The 21234-nt window shown below is 36.1% G+C and overlaps 1 protein-coding gene across 1 annotated transcript in view; it reads left to right on the forward strand.

The window, feature by feature from the left end:
* Window positions 1–21234, forward strand: part of LOC134536793 (multidrug resistance-associated protein 1-like) — a 159665-nt gene that overhangs the window by 7760 nt on the left and 130671 nt on the right. The window contains 8 exon segments of the mRNA XM_063376723.1: window positions 8413–8589; window positions 10069–10194; window positions 11941–12081; window positions 14636–14761; window positions 15836–16029; window positions 16928–17122; window positions 18804–18978; window positions 20687–20855. Of these exon segments, the coding sequence (XP_063232793.1) occupies window positions 8413–8589; window positions 10069–10194; window positions 11941–12081; window positions 14636–14761; window positions 15836–16029; window positions 16928–17122; window positions 18804–18978; window positions 20687–20855 (1303 nt within the window).

The following is a 21234-nucleotide window of genomic DNA, read 5'->3' on the forward strand; positions in this document are numbered from 1 at the left end:
TAGTAAAAATCAAATGTACGGTAATTAAACCTGTGTTTAACTCATGTAAAGCTTGCAGAAAAAGGAATAGGCATCCAAAGAATAATTAATGAAGACAAGAAATTATTAAACTGCGGCAATTTCCAAATACTAAACATACTGGCTTGCCTTAGCTATCCCTATTAGTGTGGTTGCTGGTACAACTTATAATACAAATGCATATTAAAAAAAAAATTTACAATAAACATGAAATCAACCTGTAAACGGATGACTGTTTACACTTTGAAGAAAGAAGCTTTTTTAAGTTCACATTTAACCTTTCAAAAGGACTAAGTCGAACACTGTACATAGTGTAGAAGCATAGAAACTTCAACCCCAGCAACAGGGCCGTAGCCAGTATTTTGTGAAGGAGGGGGTCCGGTACAACTAGTATATTTTTTTATTAACAAGTTGATTTCGTATTAAATTTTAATTTAAAAATTCATTGTTATTTGAAAATGACAGGGAATTGTAATTTTTTATAACTCCAAATTTACACATAGAAATTATAGTACCTAATGATTTTGCTTGAAAAAAGCAAACATAACATTTTTATTTTTTGGGGTATTTTATTTAATTGGTTGTTAATACTTTATTCTTAAGTCATTTGTTTTATTTCATTAAAACAAGTCACATACATACATACATACATACATACATACATACATACATACATACATACATACATACATACATACATACATACATACATACATACATAAATATATAAATGCTATTAAATATATGATATATTACTTTACAAGGTTTATTTTTTTAAGTTAGCTATATGAACTTTTGAAGGAAACCAACTATTTATTTGGTTTTTATACGCTTATCTGAAAGGAACATTACATTACCCTATATAGAACAAGAAGATAACTTACAACAAAATTCATCAGAAAACTATGATTCACAAGGCCTTATTAGATGATAAAAATGTAACATTTGATGTATGCTTATTTCTTTCATGTTTGCAGATGCTTTCTTCTCTGCTATTATCTTGACATATTTTTAGCTGATTCATCTTGTGAAACTTCTATAATCTGATGTATTAATATGTGCTAATAATTATCTGTATGTATTGTGAAATAGTACACATGGCTTCACCTTGGAGTTCAGACTATGCCTTATCACTGCAGGTACCGGACGAGACAAGTCAACAAGCACCTTCTGCGTAAGATGACTCTGTGTTTCAACAACCTGGCACAATCTTATTTCAGCTGCTCTCTGTAAAAATACAAGTACTTATTGCTGTAGCAAAATCTGTCAAATAACGGAGAACTATAAATAGCTGTTATACATTAACCCATGTTTACCACGTGTTCATTTTTGCACTTATTTTGGTTTCTGTTGCTGAGGAATTAATTACAAATAACAAATTTTTATCACATATTGTGAAAAACAAACTTAATATTTTAAAATAATTTTAATCATAAATGTACTCTCACCATATTTCCTGGCATGTCATTAAATCATGATAGCTTCAATTTGTGACACATGATTTGTTAATTCATGTTTGAGTTGTGGGATGAATCATAAGACAAGAAATATTTTTACATTTACCTCTCTGAGACATCCCAGTTTGATAAACACCTTGTCACTCGCCAAGGGGTCTCTCACCCTCTTCACTTCTGTTCTCTCATAAGTCTCGCACTTTCTCGCCAGTGTTGCCACCAGCCTCTGTCACACACGTCGCAGGTCGGTGTCGTCTTTGATGCCTGCGAAGACCCGCTCTGTGAAGGTCTCTGTAGCCGTCTGAAGTGTCGCTTCATCAGGGAAGTTGCGAGAAAAGTGGCCTCCTAGTCACCCCTCTATGGGGAAGTGCCAGACACTCGAGAGGGGACAGACAGTCACCGCTCTTATTGGATCACCGCAGAGGCACGGGCGCTACCTGTCCGAGAGGTGGGGCTCCCCTGGATCCTCGCTGGCCAGTCTCGTCAGTAGTAACCTTTTTAGAATGCTACTGAAAAATAAATTACTGAGCATTCACACACATTATGTAATTTTCTTCTTAAATATTTTTCTTTTAAACTGACCTTAAATGACTTATTTGATTGATTTTAACTTTAAAAAAAAAATATATTATTAATCGTGTCAGTATTATAATTCTGGCCCTTAAATTTTTTTCTTTTTAACCCTGGAATACACACACCTAAAACAATAATACAATTTTATTAATATAACCTGTTTGAAGTTCTAAATACATTTTTTAATGGAAAAACTTGAAACTTTGGCAATAGAACCATAATACCTTAAAAGAAAAAAAAGAAGGAACAAATGCAATAGTGACACAGGTCTAATAACAATGAAATTCAGTTAAATACGTTTTTCACAAAGTATCATACCCCTTTGTAACATTAAAAATATGTGTAACTCAAATCCGCCCGACCGCAACATGACTAGTGACCAGCCTGACTACCTCCAGCCACGAAGGAGGGATGTGGTCACGTGTACTCCACAACAAATCACATACAATCTTAAAACATACTTTCAAAAATCAGCCAGTCAAAGCACAAGTTAATAAGAATGGAAAAAAGAAACTGTGCATACTTATAACTAGGGGATTATCCGTCTCAGTCCCTTTCCAATTATGATACATTAATCCTTGAGTTCCCATGCTCAGCGGGAAACTATGGTTTCTGTTTCTCTCTTGCACTTCAGTACACTCCTGCCTTTCTCTTTCTCTCTTTAACACTGATGTAATTTACCATCACATTGCATCATGCTTTCAGACAAAGATTAATAACAAAACAAGTAAAGAAAAATATATGACTCTCTTGAAAACTTAACCAATAAGCCAAATAGGTAATATTGACTTTTAGTGGCGTTTAAAATTTAAATTAAGTAAACTAACAGCCATACTTGAAAACATGAACTAATGAGAAATACGAGCAAAACAACATATTGCTAAGATATGACCACCTCTGAAACATCAATCAGCCATTATTTACATTGAAACAGAAACCTAACCAAGTACTGAAAATGAGCAAAAAACATAATAAAATTATTTATGCAAATGTGTTATAGATTAAAGGATAAGTGCTAAGAATAAAATGCCATTCAACTGAAGTTTATGCAGCCACACTTGATTTATGGTCACATTGCTAGTTGTGTGGCATGTAAAAAAAGACCTTTTTCATTACAAATATATTGTGATGCTATTTTGTCCAGGACTCCGAGCCATGGAGCATGGGCTATGAGCTATCACCGCATTGGGTTTTGGACTTGTGTCTGTGTTTCAAGTTTTTTTATCATTGGGCATACTATCATGACTACAAGCACTCTCGGACAGAAATCAACCTCTCAGCAAATAGTTATGTTTTTGCTCTGTTCAGTACACAGCAGAAAAGCCACATATTAAATATTAAAAAATTGAGTTATTTACATGATCCTCCCAAGTATACGGGATTAGAAAAGCTAGTGTTGTCAAAGCAAACATAATTCATGAAAATAATTAAAATTAAAGTAACCCACAAATGAATACAAGATAAAATACTTAGTCACTTTTTTTTATTTGACTAATGTGAAAAATCAGATTTCGCTGTCATTGTTTTTATTTTCATGACTTTTGTTTCATGTCATATCAGTGCTGTGCAACTATGTAAAAGTAATCAATTTGGGATTGATATCACATTTTCATTTCTTTTCGTGAAGTTTTTTTTTTACTTTTACAGTGTACTCTAAAAAAAACCGTACACTAGAAACTAATTAAATTTTTACACATTTTTCAACTGTTCAAATTTTCAAAATAAAAGCCCAAACTAGGGATTTATGATTTTAATTGTACATTTTGATAGATGGAATTAGTTGTTAAATTAGGTTAATATCTTTTGCATTTTCTGTTATGCCTTGGATTTAATTGTTATGTTATATTTACTTCAATATCATTATTACAATTTTATTGCTATTAATCTTATAATATTTTCTCTAGTAATATATTTATCTTTAAAAAAATCTTATGATTGTTGGCCCGTGGTTAGTTATTAATTTTAAGTTTTTTTTTTTAAAATTAAATTTGTTCTTATCTGTAGAGTGGAGCCATAAAATGTTCTGATGTAAGAGCATCAACATACCTATCTTGAGTTGAAGATGCTATAGCAAATGCTGTTATCACAGTTATTGTGAAACAATAAATGTGGTACCTCTCTCTGCTGTTAATCATGAAAACAGCTAGATTACTGTGGGTATTTCTTCACACTATCATGCTAATTTTGAAAATATGTTTTTTTCTCCCACTTCTTAGTGCCTAGTTTAATTTTCTTGACACTCTTGAGATTGCTTTGCTATGTATAATCCATTTATACATGTATAATAGCCACCTAATTTAAAGATTTACAGTATAAGTTTTATTGACTAGGAACTTAACTTTATCATTATAAGATCATCATGAATGTTATAAAAAAAACATTTACTACCAATTTCTGGAATGCTCGGAATATTTCATAATTGTTAGAATGAAATTCTGACAGTTCTCATATGCCTTTAAATGTCATTTGGTTATTTTATTATTAGTTTACTCATTAACAAATTGTGGATGAGCTCTAGGCAGGTAGAGCTTTGAGATATTACTTCCTATGGCAGGCTTTGTAATAAAGTCTGTGTATTGTTTGCAGAATGTTAGCTGAGCCTTGTTTGAAAAATCTCTATAAAACACTGTTTTGGTGTCTTGACTGGCTTGTTTGCAACCCCTTTCCCTTCTACCATTGTAAATCAAGACTAAAAATGTATACAGTATGTCCATGGTACCTTAATTTTTTTTCTTCCTTCCAACCCCCAGAAAAAAATCTATAAGAATAAAAAATTCTTTGGTTTTTCCTAAAGTAGGTCATAATATTCCTACTGCAAGACCTTTTTGTAAAATGTAACTTTGAATTTCAAAGTGTGTCAGTAATAGGATTTTTATTAGTGTGAATAGAAAATAATGATAGAAACTGTATTTTAGTAATTTTAAAGAAATTTTTTAATTATAAAAATATTAAATAGTGGTTTAATACTCTATACTAGTTATAAATGGAATGTTTTTACTGAAATAGAAAATTTCAGGTACCACTTGTGGAAAAAAAAAGTCTTGTTAAAAATTTAAAATATTTAATTTTGATTATTTATTTAGTTTAGAAATGTGTTAGTGTTTAAAAACATTGTTTTATATCAGACTGGCAGATTTGCCTATCTGTATTGAGGTGGCAGTAGGCGTGATGCCATCTTTTGCCCTCAGTAATGAGATGTGAAAGACATTAGAAGATAACAATAACATATTTACATAAAAATTATAAATTTTTCAATTAAGCCTGAAATGAAAATAATCTTTAAGTATCGTGAAACAGTGTTCCAAGACCCCTTTACTACGTTAACGCTGTAGTCATAACATGTGGTAGCCTTGAAGTAGATCTCGGCACATGCACAGCATCTTGTTTTCCAAAACACAACAATGTCAATATTGAACAGTTGCCAGCCACGTGGAAGTCTATGGCAGTGCTTATGCGTAACAAAGCTTGGGTAGTGGGTTTCGGGGTAGCATTGTCTTCCATAGTAAATAATGTGTATTTTTCCAATCGACCACTTACAAAAATTCTCAACTTTAGAAATGTTATTGCTGTACCTACTTTTTTTAGTATAAATATTGAAATCTTGTGGTTCCTAAAAAGGTTCCAGTTTCTTTAATTTAATCCAAAAAAACTAAAGTGTAACTTGATTAGAGTGGTTTTTCTCTGCTTTGAGAAGTGGTGACCATAACATAACACAGAGAAATGAAGGTAAAGATTTCATGCAAATCCTTGAGTGCTTTCAAAAATCTGTGTCGGGTGTTTAATGTTAAAAATTATTCTGAAAACACATGAGTTAGCCATTTTTACTCTTCTGAAAATACAATTTAAAAACTAAATACGAAACAACTACTTATCTTCCCCCTCAGCATGTTCTTAAATGGTTTTCGTAAACAGACCTCACTTTGATATCTTAAGTTGTTTTCAAGTTGGCCTGTTTCTCCTGAAGCTCTGTACACCATGTGTGTGCCCGGGTAACATTAGCTGTGATGAAGCTAGTAGGAATGTGAACAGTTGAATAGACATGTATGCAACCTGTTGTTACAGAGGAAGGTTCAAAACATTGGTCCACCTGTAAAACAGGAAGTGACGGAAGGACACGAAACGGCATAGAAACCTCTACTTCAACTTTTGTTTCACATTTCCCGTTGTGTGTCATTGTGGTCCCCACTCGTATTTACTTGTCGTCATTGTTATCCCACCAGCGTTGTTAATGGTAAATGTTGAATCTGAATGTCCTACAGACTAACAGTACATTTTCCTTTTAGTTTCATACGTAAGAGACTTGTTGCTGTTATTGGGCTATTTATATTTGTATGTGTTTACGCATGTGTGCATTAATGTGTGTCCTGATTTGATAAAACACTTGTTACCAGCTAAGGACACATTGGCTAAACAAATGTGCCAAGCCAGGAGTGTCTTTGTGTTAGTGAGGTGGAATGATAAGTGTGACGCTCACTGGAGCATCTAGTGTGATATCACTGCTAAGAGCTAGGTTCTGAACTGGGGTACAGTCTTTTCATAATTCGTAAGACAACCATGAGACTTTATGGTTTACCCTAACATTTTATAGCATAGAAATGACGATAAAAGGGTTATGCACGTACCTATGGCATGATCAAGAATATCTACAGTGTGTTTTATATTTAAAAATTATTCTGAAAACATCCATTTTTAGCTATTTTCCACTCTCAAAAGCTTCTAAGTATGTCTGCTGGTTCTCTCGGGAGCTTATACTTGCACTTAAATCTAAAAAAAAAACATTTCCACAAACTTTATAAAAGAAACAATATGTTTTATTACTCATTTTTTTCACAATATAGTATAGAGGCAAATGGTTTCGCTCCCGTAGAAGTATTATATTGCAAACTAAATATTACTTTATGTATTCTTTTTTTTTTTTGCCTGCCGTTATTTCTCTAAGCGTCGAGCTTGTTTAATTATTCACATTTTGTTTGAACCCACCAATGTCAATTTACGTTTTTAAGCTTACATTGTGTTATGAGAGGTTGAACTTACAAGGCTGATTGCTATTGGTGGTTAGGCCCTTCACTCTGATTAAATATTTTATTTGGTCAGTTTTGTTTTCATATTCACACCATATCTTTGAGAATCGTGAACAAGAATTAAAAAAGTTTCCATTTTGGAAAATTGGAGCAATCGTTCCATAGTCGTACCAAAAAGATATATTAAAGTTAGCTCCTGGATGAAAGACTTCTGGTTAAGTTCAAGATACTTATTGTAAGCAGTGGAAGCCATTCTTATATTGATCGACGAATATCTGTAATATAGATAAAAATAATTCTCTACCATTACATCATATAAAAATAAATTGAAGGAAGTGCCATTCAGTGGACGTTCTATGTTGTTATAAGAAGAGTTGGACATAATTGAAGAATAATCCCAAAACTTCCTAGGAAAGGAGTGAATCGTCTTAAGGTATTGCAACGTCAGACAAAGAGGTAGTTACAAGCATCAATAGAAACTCCTAGAGCTGTCTGTCAAATATACAGCAGCGACTAGCCGATTACTACAAAGAAACTACGAAGAATCTTCGTCAGTACAGCATCCCGAAGGAGGGATGTTGTTCTGTTGGCGGAGTTCCACGGAATAGCAGAAAAAGATTTTGGCATTGTATCAGTATGATGTCAGCATGATATTACTTATCTGTACACCATTTTTTTAGTTACAACAGATGTTAGTGGTATGACAAATTTTCTTAAAAATACATTACCTAGCTATGACTTACCAGTAATGTCAGACCTAGGTCATGTGTTCACTGGGCAATGCAAAGTATACATAAATTAAATTTTTCACATGGTCAATTTAACTTCATTACTGCCACTACAGCATGTCGGTGATGCAAACTCAAGATTTTACCCATCCAAAAAGAGTCCAACACGCACATGATACAGTCGAGTATATACAATCTATTAGTGTATATATGTGTATACATGTACACAGGCCGCTGCAATTCGCCAGTCTGGCGCAACACGTCACTAGCATGTCGGTGACGCGAACCCATGAGTTTTGCTCCTGCCAAAAATCGCTCACGGCTAAAGAAGTTTTCACTTCAAAAATTACATTATTTTTACTCAAATTTGACAGTAGTGTGAAATAGGAACTGACGGTAATCTTAGTTTTTTAAAATTAATTATTATGTCACTGTGTATTATCTTGCTAAATTTGCTGTTTCCATAATACACAATTGGGTTATTTCTTACTTTGTCACAGTAATAACTATGTACAATTATATCTTTCTGTGCATCTGCTTGATTATGGGTTCTTGTGCTTAATTCATCAATGCTTTATGAAGAGTAGAGCATTAACAGTTATATTGTTTTTTTTATAGGACTGGAATGTGACGTGGTATACAGAACACCCAAGTTTTACAGAATGCTTCCAAAAGACAGCTCTGGTTTGGATACCTTGTGCGTTCCTGTGGATGTTTCTACCTTTTGAAACATACTGCATCCTCAACAGCAAATTCAGGAATATCCCTTGGAATTGGCTTAATATTACCAAAATTGTAAGTTCGCATAGTAATTAGGTACTTTTTGTGTTCATTTTTACCTTATTTCTGACCTTGAAATGATAATAATAAAACAAGTTATGGAAATAGAAGAAACTTAATAGCTCACCAAGATAACACAAATATTATATTGTTTGTTATTGTGATAAATTTATTATTCACATCAGCTCAAAGGATAATGTATACTTACAGAGCTATAAGTGATAAAATCAAACTAATCATTAATCATGCATTTCTGTTTAAGAAATAAATTTATATTTTTGTCATGACCTATTACATTGATCTCTAAAATAAAATACTGTAGAGTTACTCCAGGAAAAATAGTACATCTACTAGGTTTTAGATAATAGAGCATATGTATGCCATAATTAATGATGTGTATTGATACAACCAGAACATTTGGAACATAGGAATTCTTGAGCCTAAAGTATCTAAAGATACTAAAATTAAAACACTGCACATGCATTTTAAAATACTTCCATTTAACCCTGCAATTTCCTTTGCCCACTTTGTCAAACACCACTGGCAAACAACATTTGAGTTTTTTCTCCCAACATCTTTCATTTTTCATCTTTTATCTTTCACCTTTCACCACTGTGCAAAGCACTAAGAGGTTGCAAATAGGTAACCTCTTTGGTAAGACATCTTTTTCTCTTATCCCTGGTGGACGGACCCTAGCTCCAAAAATGTTGGACCGCTACAATTTGGTTGAGTGCCCAAATCATTTGCCTTCCTCCAATGTTATCTGGGTTCGATTACAGTTGGGATTGAACTTTAATTTTTTGCAAGAGGAAAACGTGGCATACATTTCCCTGGGCCAGTGGGTTTTCTCTGGGTACTTTAATATCTCCTACCCATTCATTCCTTCAGAATTTCAGTCCCATCTCATTCGCCGTCACTGTCACTAATGACCAGACTGTCAGATGTTTAGCCCATTTACTGCTACAAAGTGATGGAACAAAGTCACAACCGTGCCGAGGTGGTTGCAGTGCCACCTGGTTCCCAGCCAGGATACTACCTGAACTCCACATAAATTTTTCTCCGTGATCTGACTTCTTTAATCCTTCTATTCAGTGACCTAAGTGAAACATAAAAAAAAAAAAAAAAAACTCATGCAGTTATTTTTCAGTGATGATGGTGGGGTTAATTGCTTAGTTTGGAGCTCTGGTATTGGGAGCCTTGCATAAACTGTTATTCTCATATCAAAGTGATTCTGCAGTGATTCACGTTATAAATAAATACTTTGCAATTACTTTTTTATTATGATAATTTAATATTTGTAGGCTTATTGCAAAATATGATCTAGTCTTCACATAGTTCGGTTTCTTCCAAAAGTATTCTATAACTCTATGATGTACTAAGTTTGGTTCTCTATTATTGTGTGTTTTACTAGTGTTTTGCTTTGTATATAGTATCATATGACACATTTTCACAGAGTTCTACGGGATACATATTTAGATAGTTTTTTTTTTTCAGGCTTTGACCTTGTTCCTGATTCTGCTTTCAGTATCAGATGTTGCATATGTTATTTATAAAGAAGCACAAGGATTTGAAGTCTATCCAGTGGATTTTGGCACACCAATTGTTAAAATAGCAACATTTGTAAGTGAACAGCCAACCAATATTACTATTACAATTTTCTTTTTGTCTACCTAACACCTGAGAAATATTTGGGATGATTTTCATGAGTTCTGTATATTTTTTTTATCACTTCTTTAAACTTGTGTGTTTGAATACAGTATACATAAAATAAATTACTTATTTGAACTGCTATCAGGTAATCTACAAGTACCTAAATCATTTATTCATGTTCGATAAAAGTAATAGCTAACTGGTTTTAGATCAAGTTTGTCACACCCTAGACCACCTGCCTAGCAAATGGATTGGCCTAGGAGTGGACATGCATGTTTCATTAACACTTGCAGAAATAAATTGGGCACTGAAAATTATATAAGTTCCAGAAAAATTACTGTAACTGTCGTTGATTGGTTGCTGAAATAATATATCTCGGACACAAACTGAAAGTACTGCTTTTTATTATCTTTTAACAAAAATTCACATTTGCACAATGGCCACCATATTACAACCGTGAGAACAAATGTACATTAAGGCTACAAACAATGCTCACGCAACCTCTTCACAGACTCCAAAACTAAACATGTTGACTGTTCTTTGGTACCAAAGGATGATAATTAAAATGTAGTTTCCAATTAAGTTCCATGGTTGCACACAAACTCACGGTACAGGTCAAAGGGCGAAGACGAAGTTCACTCGATTCTTGTTGTGGGCTATTAACATGACTATGGTCAAAAAATTTAGGTTGATAGGTCCACAAAGCGAAAAAATGGTTAAAACCTTTTTTCTAGGTTTTTTTTTTGAAAAAATATAAAGTGATGTGATACACTTAAGTTATGTATCAAATTAAAGCCATTGTCATTCTAAAGAGAATGGTACAAATTTGAGCTTTCTAGGACAAACAGTTTTAGAGTTACGTGCTTTTAAATATTTCAGAATATTCCTACAAACTATAATTTTTTTTTTAATTTTTATAAAATTTATATATCAAAAATGGTAAAAAAAATTGTAAACTTTGTATTTTTGGTCATACTGAACACAATCACCAAATGTGATACATTTTGAAAACCTCAAGGTTTAAAATAATTATTTTGTTGGTGGATTTGATATGGAATGCCCCTTTAACTAACACAGTAGAGCCTTTATTAACATAGTTATAGAGAGTCAACGTAGACAGTGGCAATGTCGGGTAAGCCAAATCACCGATAACATGGGCGGAATGAGAAAATGGTGTTTTTCAGTTGGCCCGTTGGTATTATTTTTCGAGGTGATATTTTTTCCAGCTTTTCATTGGTGTGGTTTTTTTTCATGTTGCTCCTTGATTTGCCTAACCAGTAGAGGCATCCTAGAGGTTAAATTCCTTTAGGCTTTCGACAACAGTCAAATCATTTTTTAGGTCCTGAAGCAAGTGTGTCGAAAGTCTTTGCTGGTAATGGCACTTAAGGTCGGCTCTGATGACATGTAATCTTGGTTGATCGAGACTCGAATATAGGAATGACTAGAAAATTAAAAAGCTAGCATGGTGTGTCTGCACTAGCGGATCCAGAGGGGGGGGGGGGGGGGGCTAAGAGGCTCAAGCCCCCTCCAAAAGCATCTGGGTCCACTATTGTTTTAGTGTTTGCCTTGATAAAGCCTAGGCTCAGCTGGGTCAAGCACCTCCCAAACCAAAATCCTGGATCCGCCACTGTGTGTCTGTATTAGCTGGAAGGCACTGTGGTAGCTGGCGGGAGGGCAGTCCGGCAGCTGCGGGAGTCAGGTGGCTTCCTGTTGCAGGGTCTGTCCCTGGGACTGACGGCAGTCAGCCGACTGCGGGGCCGCACCTCCTCCGGAGGGCAGTTCGTGTTCTGGCTGCTGCTGGTGCTGTGTGGCGTGCCGGAGCTGGCCCGCTGGATCGCCGGCGGCGCACAGGACCAGGTGAGCACGCCAACCAGTGGCAGTGCTGTCCAGTGTTGTGCATGTAACCGGTTAGCAGCGTCTGTGGAACAATGTGGTCGGCATTTTATAAGTTTATGGCATGATGATTGGACGTAGTTATGCAAAAAGGAACCAACCCACAATTTTGTTATATTTTATTTGAAAATAAATTAAAATAGTACAAGGTTGATCGTACCGTCGTTGCTATTATTATATCAGTATTTATACTGGACCATTAAAATTATACCCACATTATGTTATCAATACGAGAATTACAATTTATAATTAACTTTAACTTCAAAATACTCAGAATAGGTTTCATGTGGGTTGGTTCCTTTTTGCATAACTACGTCCAATTTTGGTATATGTTTTGGCAACATTGGAAAGGTGCGTGAGTCGGCAACAGCCAACACCGGAGACCGGAATAAGTTCTTGCAGTTGTGGTGTGTTTCACGTCGCCGTTTTTTGATGTAACATGGTGAAATGAAGCGTGCTCTTGTTCCTTCTACATCTGGCTGCAAAAGAATTGTTCGAAAGTATCGTGAAAGCACAAAGGAGTGGCTGTGTCTTTAGTTACTTCAAAAGTATGTTAAAATTGCACATGGGGGGCCGTGATGACTACCGACGCTACAGTGAGTCAAAGAAGCATCAAGACTATCGTAAAGTGCTATCTGTACACAAATTTTAATTTTTTTTTTTTAATTAGTGGTGAAAGTGAGAGTTCTGTTTTCAAACTGTGGTTATCGTTCCTTATTGTGTATCTAGTTTATATCAAAACTTTTATTGCCTATCCTCAAAATCAAAATATTTTGGTAACTGTACAGTTTCAAATCACAAACACATTCAACTGCTTACAATATTTTGATTTTTTACATTAAAATATAAGTGTACCTATATGTTGCACAGAACAATTGTGCTCAGAGGTCATACCAACCTCAATTTTACCTGTAACTGACAAAAACTAGGAGGAGGGAGAAGCAGATGATATTGCTTGGAAGATGAGCGAAAGCATATAGAAGAGTTCATTAAGGTGCATCTTCACCTCGCCGCTGAACATTGCCGAAGAGGACAGATGACGCGCATGAATAAATTACAGATGCGAGACAGTTTTAAAGAGGTTGAATCCAATTGGCAAGTTCTGGGAGCAAGTAACCAGGAAGTTGTTCCTACTTTATAAAGGAATTTACAGAGTTTGTGACATAATAAAGGAGAACTGTTATAAGCTTAAAGCATTGGTCAGCGAAGAGATTATTGGAAATTACAACACATTTACACCTGTATAAACAGCCAACTTACACTAAGTTATAACATTTGGTTGACCCAGAAGCCAGGTTTAAGGTGATTCATGGCAGAATGTAGAAATTTTATGTGGCTATGAATTATGTTTTACCCGGAAAAGATATGGCAGTTATAAGTCACATAGTTGAAGTGATGAAATATTTAAAGTGGCTAATTTTCTGTCCACTGGTAATGTTGACCAGTGAGGACATTTCTGCGCGCAGTGCATCAACGTGATTTGTTGTGTCCACTGAGCGCTGAGAGCCAGTGAGGACATTTCTGCAATAATTGCATTGACGTCGACACTACCCACGATGGGTAGTATAGACGTACATCCTGTGTGTGTGATGGAATGTTGTTAGCATCCGATAAGATTTTAGCGATGCCACGTTAAGTCAAGTTTCGTGAAAATTTGTAAATTGAATATTTTCTGCTAACTGCCTATGTCACTGTGGACCACATTCTAAGTGTGACTACCAGTTTTCACACAACTTGTCATACTAAGAGTAATACACACATTTTTAACTACATAGTAGTAGTTTTGCTGAACAACAATACACATAATGAGTGCACTTCATTGTTTTCAAGACAGCTTCATTACTATTGTGTATAAATGTTATTTTTTTGTAAATAATATATGTTATGTATTTGAAATATATTCAAAATTTTGATAAGCTACTGTTACTCATGCTATAAGCATTGTTTAATCGTTTAATGTACACATATATGCTATATTTTTAATGATTTTTTTACTTGATATTGATTTTATGAATCACTGTAAAATGAGTCATGTTGATTGCATAATTACATGTTTACATTGTCAAGAACTTCATAATCGTAAACAATAATATGAGATAATTAGAAAACCATCCAAATAAAAATGATACTTACTCAGTGAACAGGGAATTTATAAACTACATAAATAAAAGAACCAGAAATTGAAGGATTCAGAGCAAGCCAATTTATTTGAACTTAGTCATCTATTACAAACTTTAAAAATTATTGTTATTAAATGTTACAAACAAAAATAATATATTAGTTTTATAACATGAATAAAATCAGAAATTTTGTAGTTACTATAAAAATTTAATTTTTGAACTTAATTTTCAGGCACTTCAGTTTGCTCGCAGTGCAAGTATCAATTCATTTCCCGATATAATATTTTTAGTATAGTAATATTTAAACATTTAAAATATTTGTCAAAATTTTGTGAAAGTATTGTATGTTTTACACAAGTGCTGCTATAATATTATTGTTAAATGTTTTGTCCATTTAGTTTGAAGCTGAGAGAGTTTATGAGAACGTCAGCTTTGTTGTTTACTACTTTGCATCTCTCGCCTTGTTCATCTTCAATTGCTTTGCGGATCAGCGCCCGCTGGTTTCAGAGTACCCACCGTGTGAGGTAACTAGTCTCTTCTTTATGCAACCATACCGTCATGTTGCTGTACCTTATTACTTGTGTAACCCACTCTTTTTAATATGTCATTTGAATGTTTCTCATGTTATATCCATACCCAAAATACATGCGAGATAATTACAATTGTTGTGTGTATTAGTTTAAATCATATTCAGCAATGTAGTGCACTTGCAAGCAGCACTTGTAAACCTATGTACATGCGTGCATTTGTGCTCGCAAGTCAAAGCAGACATGTAGGTCAAGTTTATGATATTTTATACTTGCCCATACTTTATTTCTTGGCTTATTTTAGTTAATAGATGTCTCTTTAGTATGATACAAATTTAGTATTTGTATCTTTTCGGTTGTGTGTGTGTTTGATTGTGTGTTTCTGTGTCTGTGTAAATATACACATGCAAAAAGAATTTTACAAGAACAAAAAAAAGTCAACATGGCATATCAGTCAGTAATATTGAATACTTAGATACATACATTTGAAACATGTAAATTAAATTGTAAACAATAAAAGTTACTCTGTAAACTGGTTAATTTTAATATTGGTAGACAGATTTAAGGTGGGGTTGCTCATACAGTGTTGGTTTATTTTTTTATTTATTTACCCCCCTCCCCCATCCCACCCCCATTTTTACTGCTAATTACAGGCTAGTTCTATAAATTTAACATTGTACCTAGTCTTCATTTGTTCTGTCAAAAATGTTTTCACAGATGCCGTATTTTGTAAGTGTAAAAAGGCATGCAAGTAATAGCAATTACACACACTTGCAGGCCTTTTTATACCTGCTATTATATAACACGAGGAAATATCTGTGGAAAACTTTTGTATCAGGGCAACAAATGCAAATTAGGTACAGTGTTAAATTTACTGAAATAGCCCTTTACTAGTAGTAATGACAATAAAATAAGAAAATGAACATGGTGTGTCAAACTTCACCTTAAGTGGCATTTACTAAAAAAAACTTGAGTTTTATCTTTGTACCTATAAAATTATTTTATATCCAGAAACCCTTACATAATCACGTAGTATAATGTCACAACCGTGATTTGTAACGGTTGTTGCAGAATCCATTCCCAGAGGATGCAGCATCATTTTTATCAAAGATGTTATTTTTGTGGCTGGATCCGCTCATGTGGAAGGGCTTCCGAACACCACTCACGACCAAGGATCTGTGGACTATCAGTCCAGAGAACTCGTCTCGCTATGTCGTCCCGAAGTTCGACAAGCAGTGGGAGAAAGTTGTACGGTCTGCTGGCAGGTAAGTGGTGCTAGTATGGCTTCTCAGTGTTTTATTATGATTACTATGATGCATTTCGCCACGGGGTTTACTTGAAGTTTATATTATATAGGAGGTATCCAAAATACTCATGAAAATTGGGGGTAAATATACATGACATGTAGAGGAGGAGTAAATGTCAATGAACATACGGTGTGTTCCAGAAGTAATGAGAGTGATTTTAGTACCGTCCACTAAGCACTGTGGCAGGTCCCATCGAGGTGGCATTGAATGGGTAAGGGTTTGTCAGCTTTGTTACGTTCAGTCGAGTGAGTGTCAGGACTCTTGAAATTAAAAAGTGTGTGCAAATGTTCTAGTATGCAAATGTTAAAGTATGCACAAGTTTGTGTACAAGTGTGCATGTGTTAAATTTTTCACAACTATGTACGTGTGCAAAAGAGTGCATGTGTGCAAAAGTGTGTGCCATGCCATCTCGTCTTCTGCCGATTCTCCCATCACTTACCTAATTATTCCCCTCCTCTCTTGCCCCCCTTCCTACACTTACCAAGCTATTTCCCCTCATGCGATCGGAATTATCGTAACGCTCGAAAATTGTTACCCCCTCAGCAAAGACGTTTCACTTCAAAAAGTATTGAAAAAATTTAAAATACATTAAGTATTAAGGCTTTTTTATAAACTGTAAAGAGCAACTACTGTATAGTACTGAGCAAAATCTATAAAGTCTTTCAAATAACATATTGTAATGATGTGTTAACAAAAAAGGCGGTATATCGGTAATGAAATGGTATAATAGAATAACGATATTTATTTTTATATCTGGACACACTTTTCTCACATACCACAGTGTGCACCAGAAATATTCTAAGATGCACCAGTTTGTGTTTATGTTATTGTAATGTTATGTTTGCCTCTGGTCTAGGCCTACCCCGACCAACAAAGCATCCTTCAGCAAGCTGGGAAACAGCATAGATTTCGTGGAAAGCCGACCGAGGAACAAGAGGCTGGCATCCGTCCTGCCTGCAATATTCCGCACCTACTGGTCCATCTATCTGTTGGCCGCGGCCCTGAAAATCGTCGCCAGTGCCTTAATGTTTGTCAGTCCTCAGATCCTCAGGTACGGCACAGTTTCAAGTTGGGGCTTTCAGCTGTCTGAGCTTCTGTGACTAGCAGCTGCCCTACTAGAAACAGGCCTTGAATAACTTAGATTACCAGTAAGATTAACATTGTTTTATTTATGTAGCTGTCGCGGGTTTTACTAAGGACATAGGAAAACCCTAACAAGGAAGAAAAGGGACGTTTGCGGTTGGTTATGAAATTAGTTGCTAAGTTAAATTCGGTCCAATAACAATTTATTGACCAATTTAATAACACCAAAAGGAATTGCATTGATTCTCAAACTGACATAACACTTAAACAAGTCGGGTTCTCGTGGAGACGAACTGCTGTGGTAAGTTCCCGCTAGAACACAAAACGCACGAATTAACGCTACGTGCTCGATTCCTGAACAATTAAAACAAAACAAAACAAAACAATACCCTTAATTGTGGCGAGCCGTGCGCCCGTCACAGCTAACGATCAAAACGCCGTCAATTTAAACTACTAAGGCTATACCATTTACAAAGTTACAATGAACATACCTAATCTCAACATTACTCAATGTTAGACGTAACATAAATACAGATAGTTAATACCAGAGGTTACAATGATATACACGCAACTAGTCGTGTAACACTGTCAATGTTTATAAGCAGGTTTTCGTTACTCTTCCCCCGGTACCATGTGACGCTCTCTTTCCGTAGTAACGGGTAAGTTCGTTATCTTGTTCACTGTCTCTTGTGGCTACGATTCTTCGTTACCGGCGGTAGAGTTAGAGTCCAAACTGTGTAGCGATCTGGTAGCGATAGTGTCCTGATAGTGTCGTGATTGTGTCAATACTTCCGCTCGCTCGGCCCTCACGGAGTTTGCTAATGCCCGCCCTCTTTGCCCTTGTGGCTGAACCGTCGTTATTAGTTAATGTTCGTTCTGAAAGATTTTATGCTCACTCCAGCGACGCTTCCACTTGAACTGTCTATATCCTGGGTTACAACTCGGAGAGGTCTCACCCAGTCGTTGTCTTGTCGGTCCTCGGGCGGCAGCAACTCCGCGGCGATTGACGGTGTAGGCCGGCGAGCGGTGTCGGAGCAGCGAGGCAGCCTCCTGGCTGGTTGTCCCAGTTGTTCTGCATATCGATAGTCTGGGCGCATGCCCTTTTATACTCGCAGGCTTCCCTGACGAGCTGGAAGATGAATAGTCTCGTCTATTCGGGGGAAGCCTGCCCAGCTCACTGTGTTGCAGGTGGTATGCCATGAAAAGTCAGGGGTACAATACTTTGCAAGTGTACGCAGGTACACACGTTACATAGCTTTATTCTTGAAATTAGTTCATGCCTTTAAGATGATCAGGGGGTTTTCCACCAAGGCAATCAGGTTTGAATCCCTTTTTAGCAAGTGGTAAACGTGACGTACTCTTGTCGTGGTTTTGTGGGTTTTCTCCGATTGTTTTTGTTTCCTCCCACCCACCCATTTGATTTTTTAAGTGCTCCAGTTGTCTCCTATTGACTCCCAATACCGAAAAAAAAAATTCATTGTTCATTCTTCCATACAAAGGCTCAGAATACCCAAGTCCAAATAATTTGAAGTCGTCTATGACACAATAATGTTGCAGTAAATCTTGACAGTTACAATTAATGGTGTGTATGTAATGTTAACCCTAGGTATCGGGTATGTTATTGATATTGAGCCTTGTGTGCGATCCAGGCTGCTGATACAGTTCGTGGAAGTGGAGAACTATCTTTGGAAAGGGTGCCTCTATGCAGTCCTGCTGCTTCTCTCCACTACGCTGGAGACCTTTTTCCTCACACATCACTTCCAGAAGATGTACGTCATTGGGCTGCGTATCCGCACTGCACTCATCTCCCTCATATACCGCAAGGTAGGTGGCTGTCGGTATTGAATAAGGTCTGTGCTTGTGGCGAGGGTTGTGGGTTTTATTGCAACACCCTGCTGTATCTCAAATTGTACTCAGTCAATACCCAAGTGCTTTAGAGCCTGCTATAATGTTGGAGGTCCCGTTCTTTTAAGCCTCTGTGCATAACTGTGTGATGTTAAGTCATTTAAAAAAAAACACAGTACTGGAGTAGTTTGTTTTTTTGTGGATTATTGCTATAACTGCTATTACATACAGTATAACCTCATAATTACATATCAGGGATTTAAGAATTCCTATAATTAACTTCTTTTTTTTTTCCTTTTACCATCATTTTCACTGTAGTATTAATGCATTACTTTCCCGCTTTATGCAAAAGCATTTCCCACAGTTTACATTGCAACCACCATTAAAACATGTAGACAGATAACTAAAATTTGAAAGTGAATATTGTGAATCTTACTGTACGTTATTGCTAGAGGCAAGATTATTTGGTGAATAGCGATACAACCAAATAAACAGCGGAAAGGAAGTCGATACACTGCCAAACACAGAAGTCGATGTCTATATACTGCATAACACCAAACTGCAAGGCAGAACAAATTGCTGTGAGTGGAAATATATGTAATATGTTGTAAGAAACGCTAGTCATGGACCTGAGTGCCACCACGTGGACGGGCACGTAGACTCGGCTTGCGACTCCCTCCCTGGGCCATGACGTGGCTCGTGTGGGAGCTAGGCTCGATTCCCCCCTGATGATCGTGATTAACTCCTACCAACCTGCTCTTGAGCGGCGGGCTCGCTGTTACCTATACGTACAGATGGGAGTCTGTTGTCTCTCCAGACATTCCACATGCCTCAGTCCTTATGCTGGTCACACGGGGTTGTACGAACAAAATACTCTCGGTTCTGGTAAGAGGATTTTTATTCACTCCGAGATACAAATGAAATTAAACCAATTACAAAGATGTTTCCGTGCTTACACTGTGAAAAAATGCCAACGGCAATTTGACTGGTTTAGGTGCTGATCAAACACCACGTGACCTGGACTCGAAGTTACAATTTGTTGGTACGTTTGAAAAGATTTTTACATTCCAGGTTTTCCCAGCTAAGCAACCCCGAATAGTAACAAGACACTTTATTCACTTGAAAAGTTTATGTTTAAGTACAATGATTTTGAGGGTTTTGTTTTTAAGTTTGACTGGTTGCTAAAATTGAGTATGAATTACCTATTCCCTTAGGATAAAAGTTGATATTTTAGTTGTATTTAAAATAAAATAGTTTTTTAAGGCAGTCTTTTTTTATTACTTCCAAAAAAAAGTAGACCACAACTTACATGTCCAGGTGATTTTCCACACATTCACTGCAGGCTTAGCTCGTTGCTCGATTACAAAAAAATAATTAAGTCCCTGTAGTTATATGTTGAACAAAAACAAGGTATTAAAAAATGTATTTAAAACAAAAAAAAATGCGGTTTCCCAATAATAATGAAAAAGTTACTATAAAGTACTTGAATTCCAGACCAAACAAGTTCAGCAAATTCATGAGTTTATGCTTTGGAAACATTTTCTGTTTTGTGTGTGAATGTTAGTGTGTTGCCTCTTTTTTTTTAATAGAGTGTAGGTTTGTGGATGACTGACCTAGAGAGAGAGAGAGCTATAGCTTTAGTTGATATTTGGACGTGTGTTTAAAAGACATGCACCTTGTGCTACAGGCTCTTCGCTTGTCGAGCAGCGCTCGCCGCGACTCCACGGTGGGAGAGATCGTGAACCTGATGTCGGTGGATGCCCAGCGCTTCGTAGACGTGTGCCTCTACATCAGTGCCCTGTGGGCTTCTCCTATCGAGATCGCAGTTGCTCTCTATTTCCTGTGGGGTACTCTCGGTGAGTCACCCGCCCTCCTCTATAGCACAGTAGATTCACATTTAGTTCATACTTTCCCCACATAACTGTTGGTGGTGGTGAGTTTTGGGTTTTTTATATTACAGCAACCAGGGCTCGATTTTAGCACCTGTCCGCCTGCCCGGGACAGGCAAAATCTCGTCCGGGCAGGCAATATAAAAAAGGCAACTGTCCGGTGGACAGGTGCAACTTGTGACGCCAAGGTTATTCGCACGCACTAATGCAGCAGAGGTGATTAATAACATTTATGCGACCGTGACCGCAAATAAAACGTCTTTGACAATATCTATAAATAAACAATAATGGCTGAAAGTGAGTTTGATCCAGCACCAGCAATAAATCTCTGGTATCATAATGTTCA

The sequence above is a fragment of the Bacillus rossius genome, chromosome 11 (genome assembly GCF_032445375.1).
Source record: "Bacillus rossius redtenbacheri isolate Brsri chromosome 11, Brsri_v3, whole genome shotgun sequence".
NCBI lineage: Eukaryota > Metazoa > Arthropoda > Insecta > Phasmatodea > Bacillidae > Bacillus > Bacillus rossius.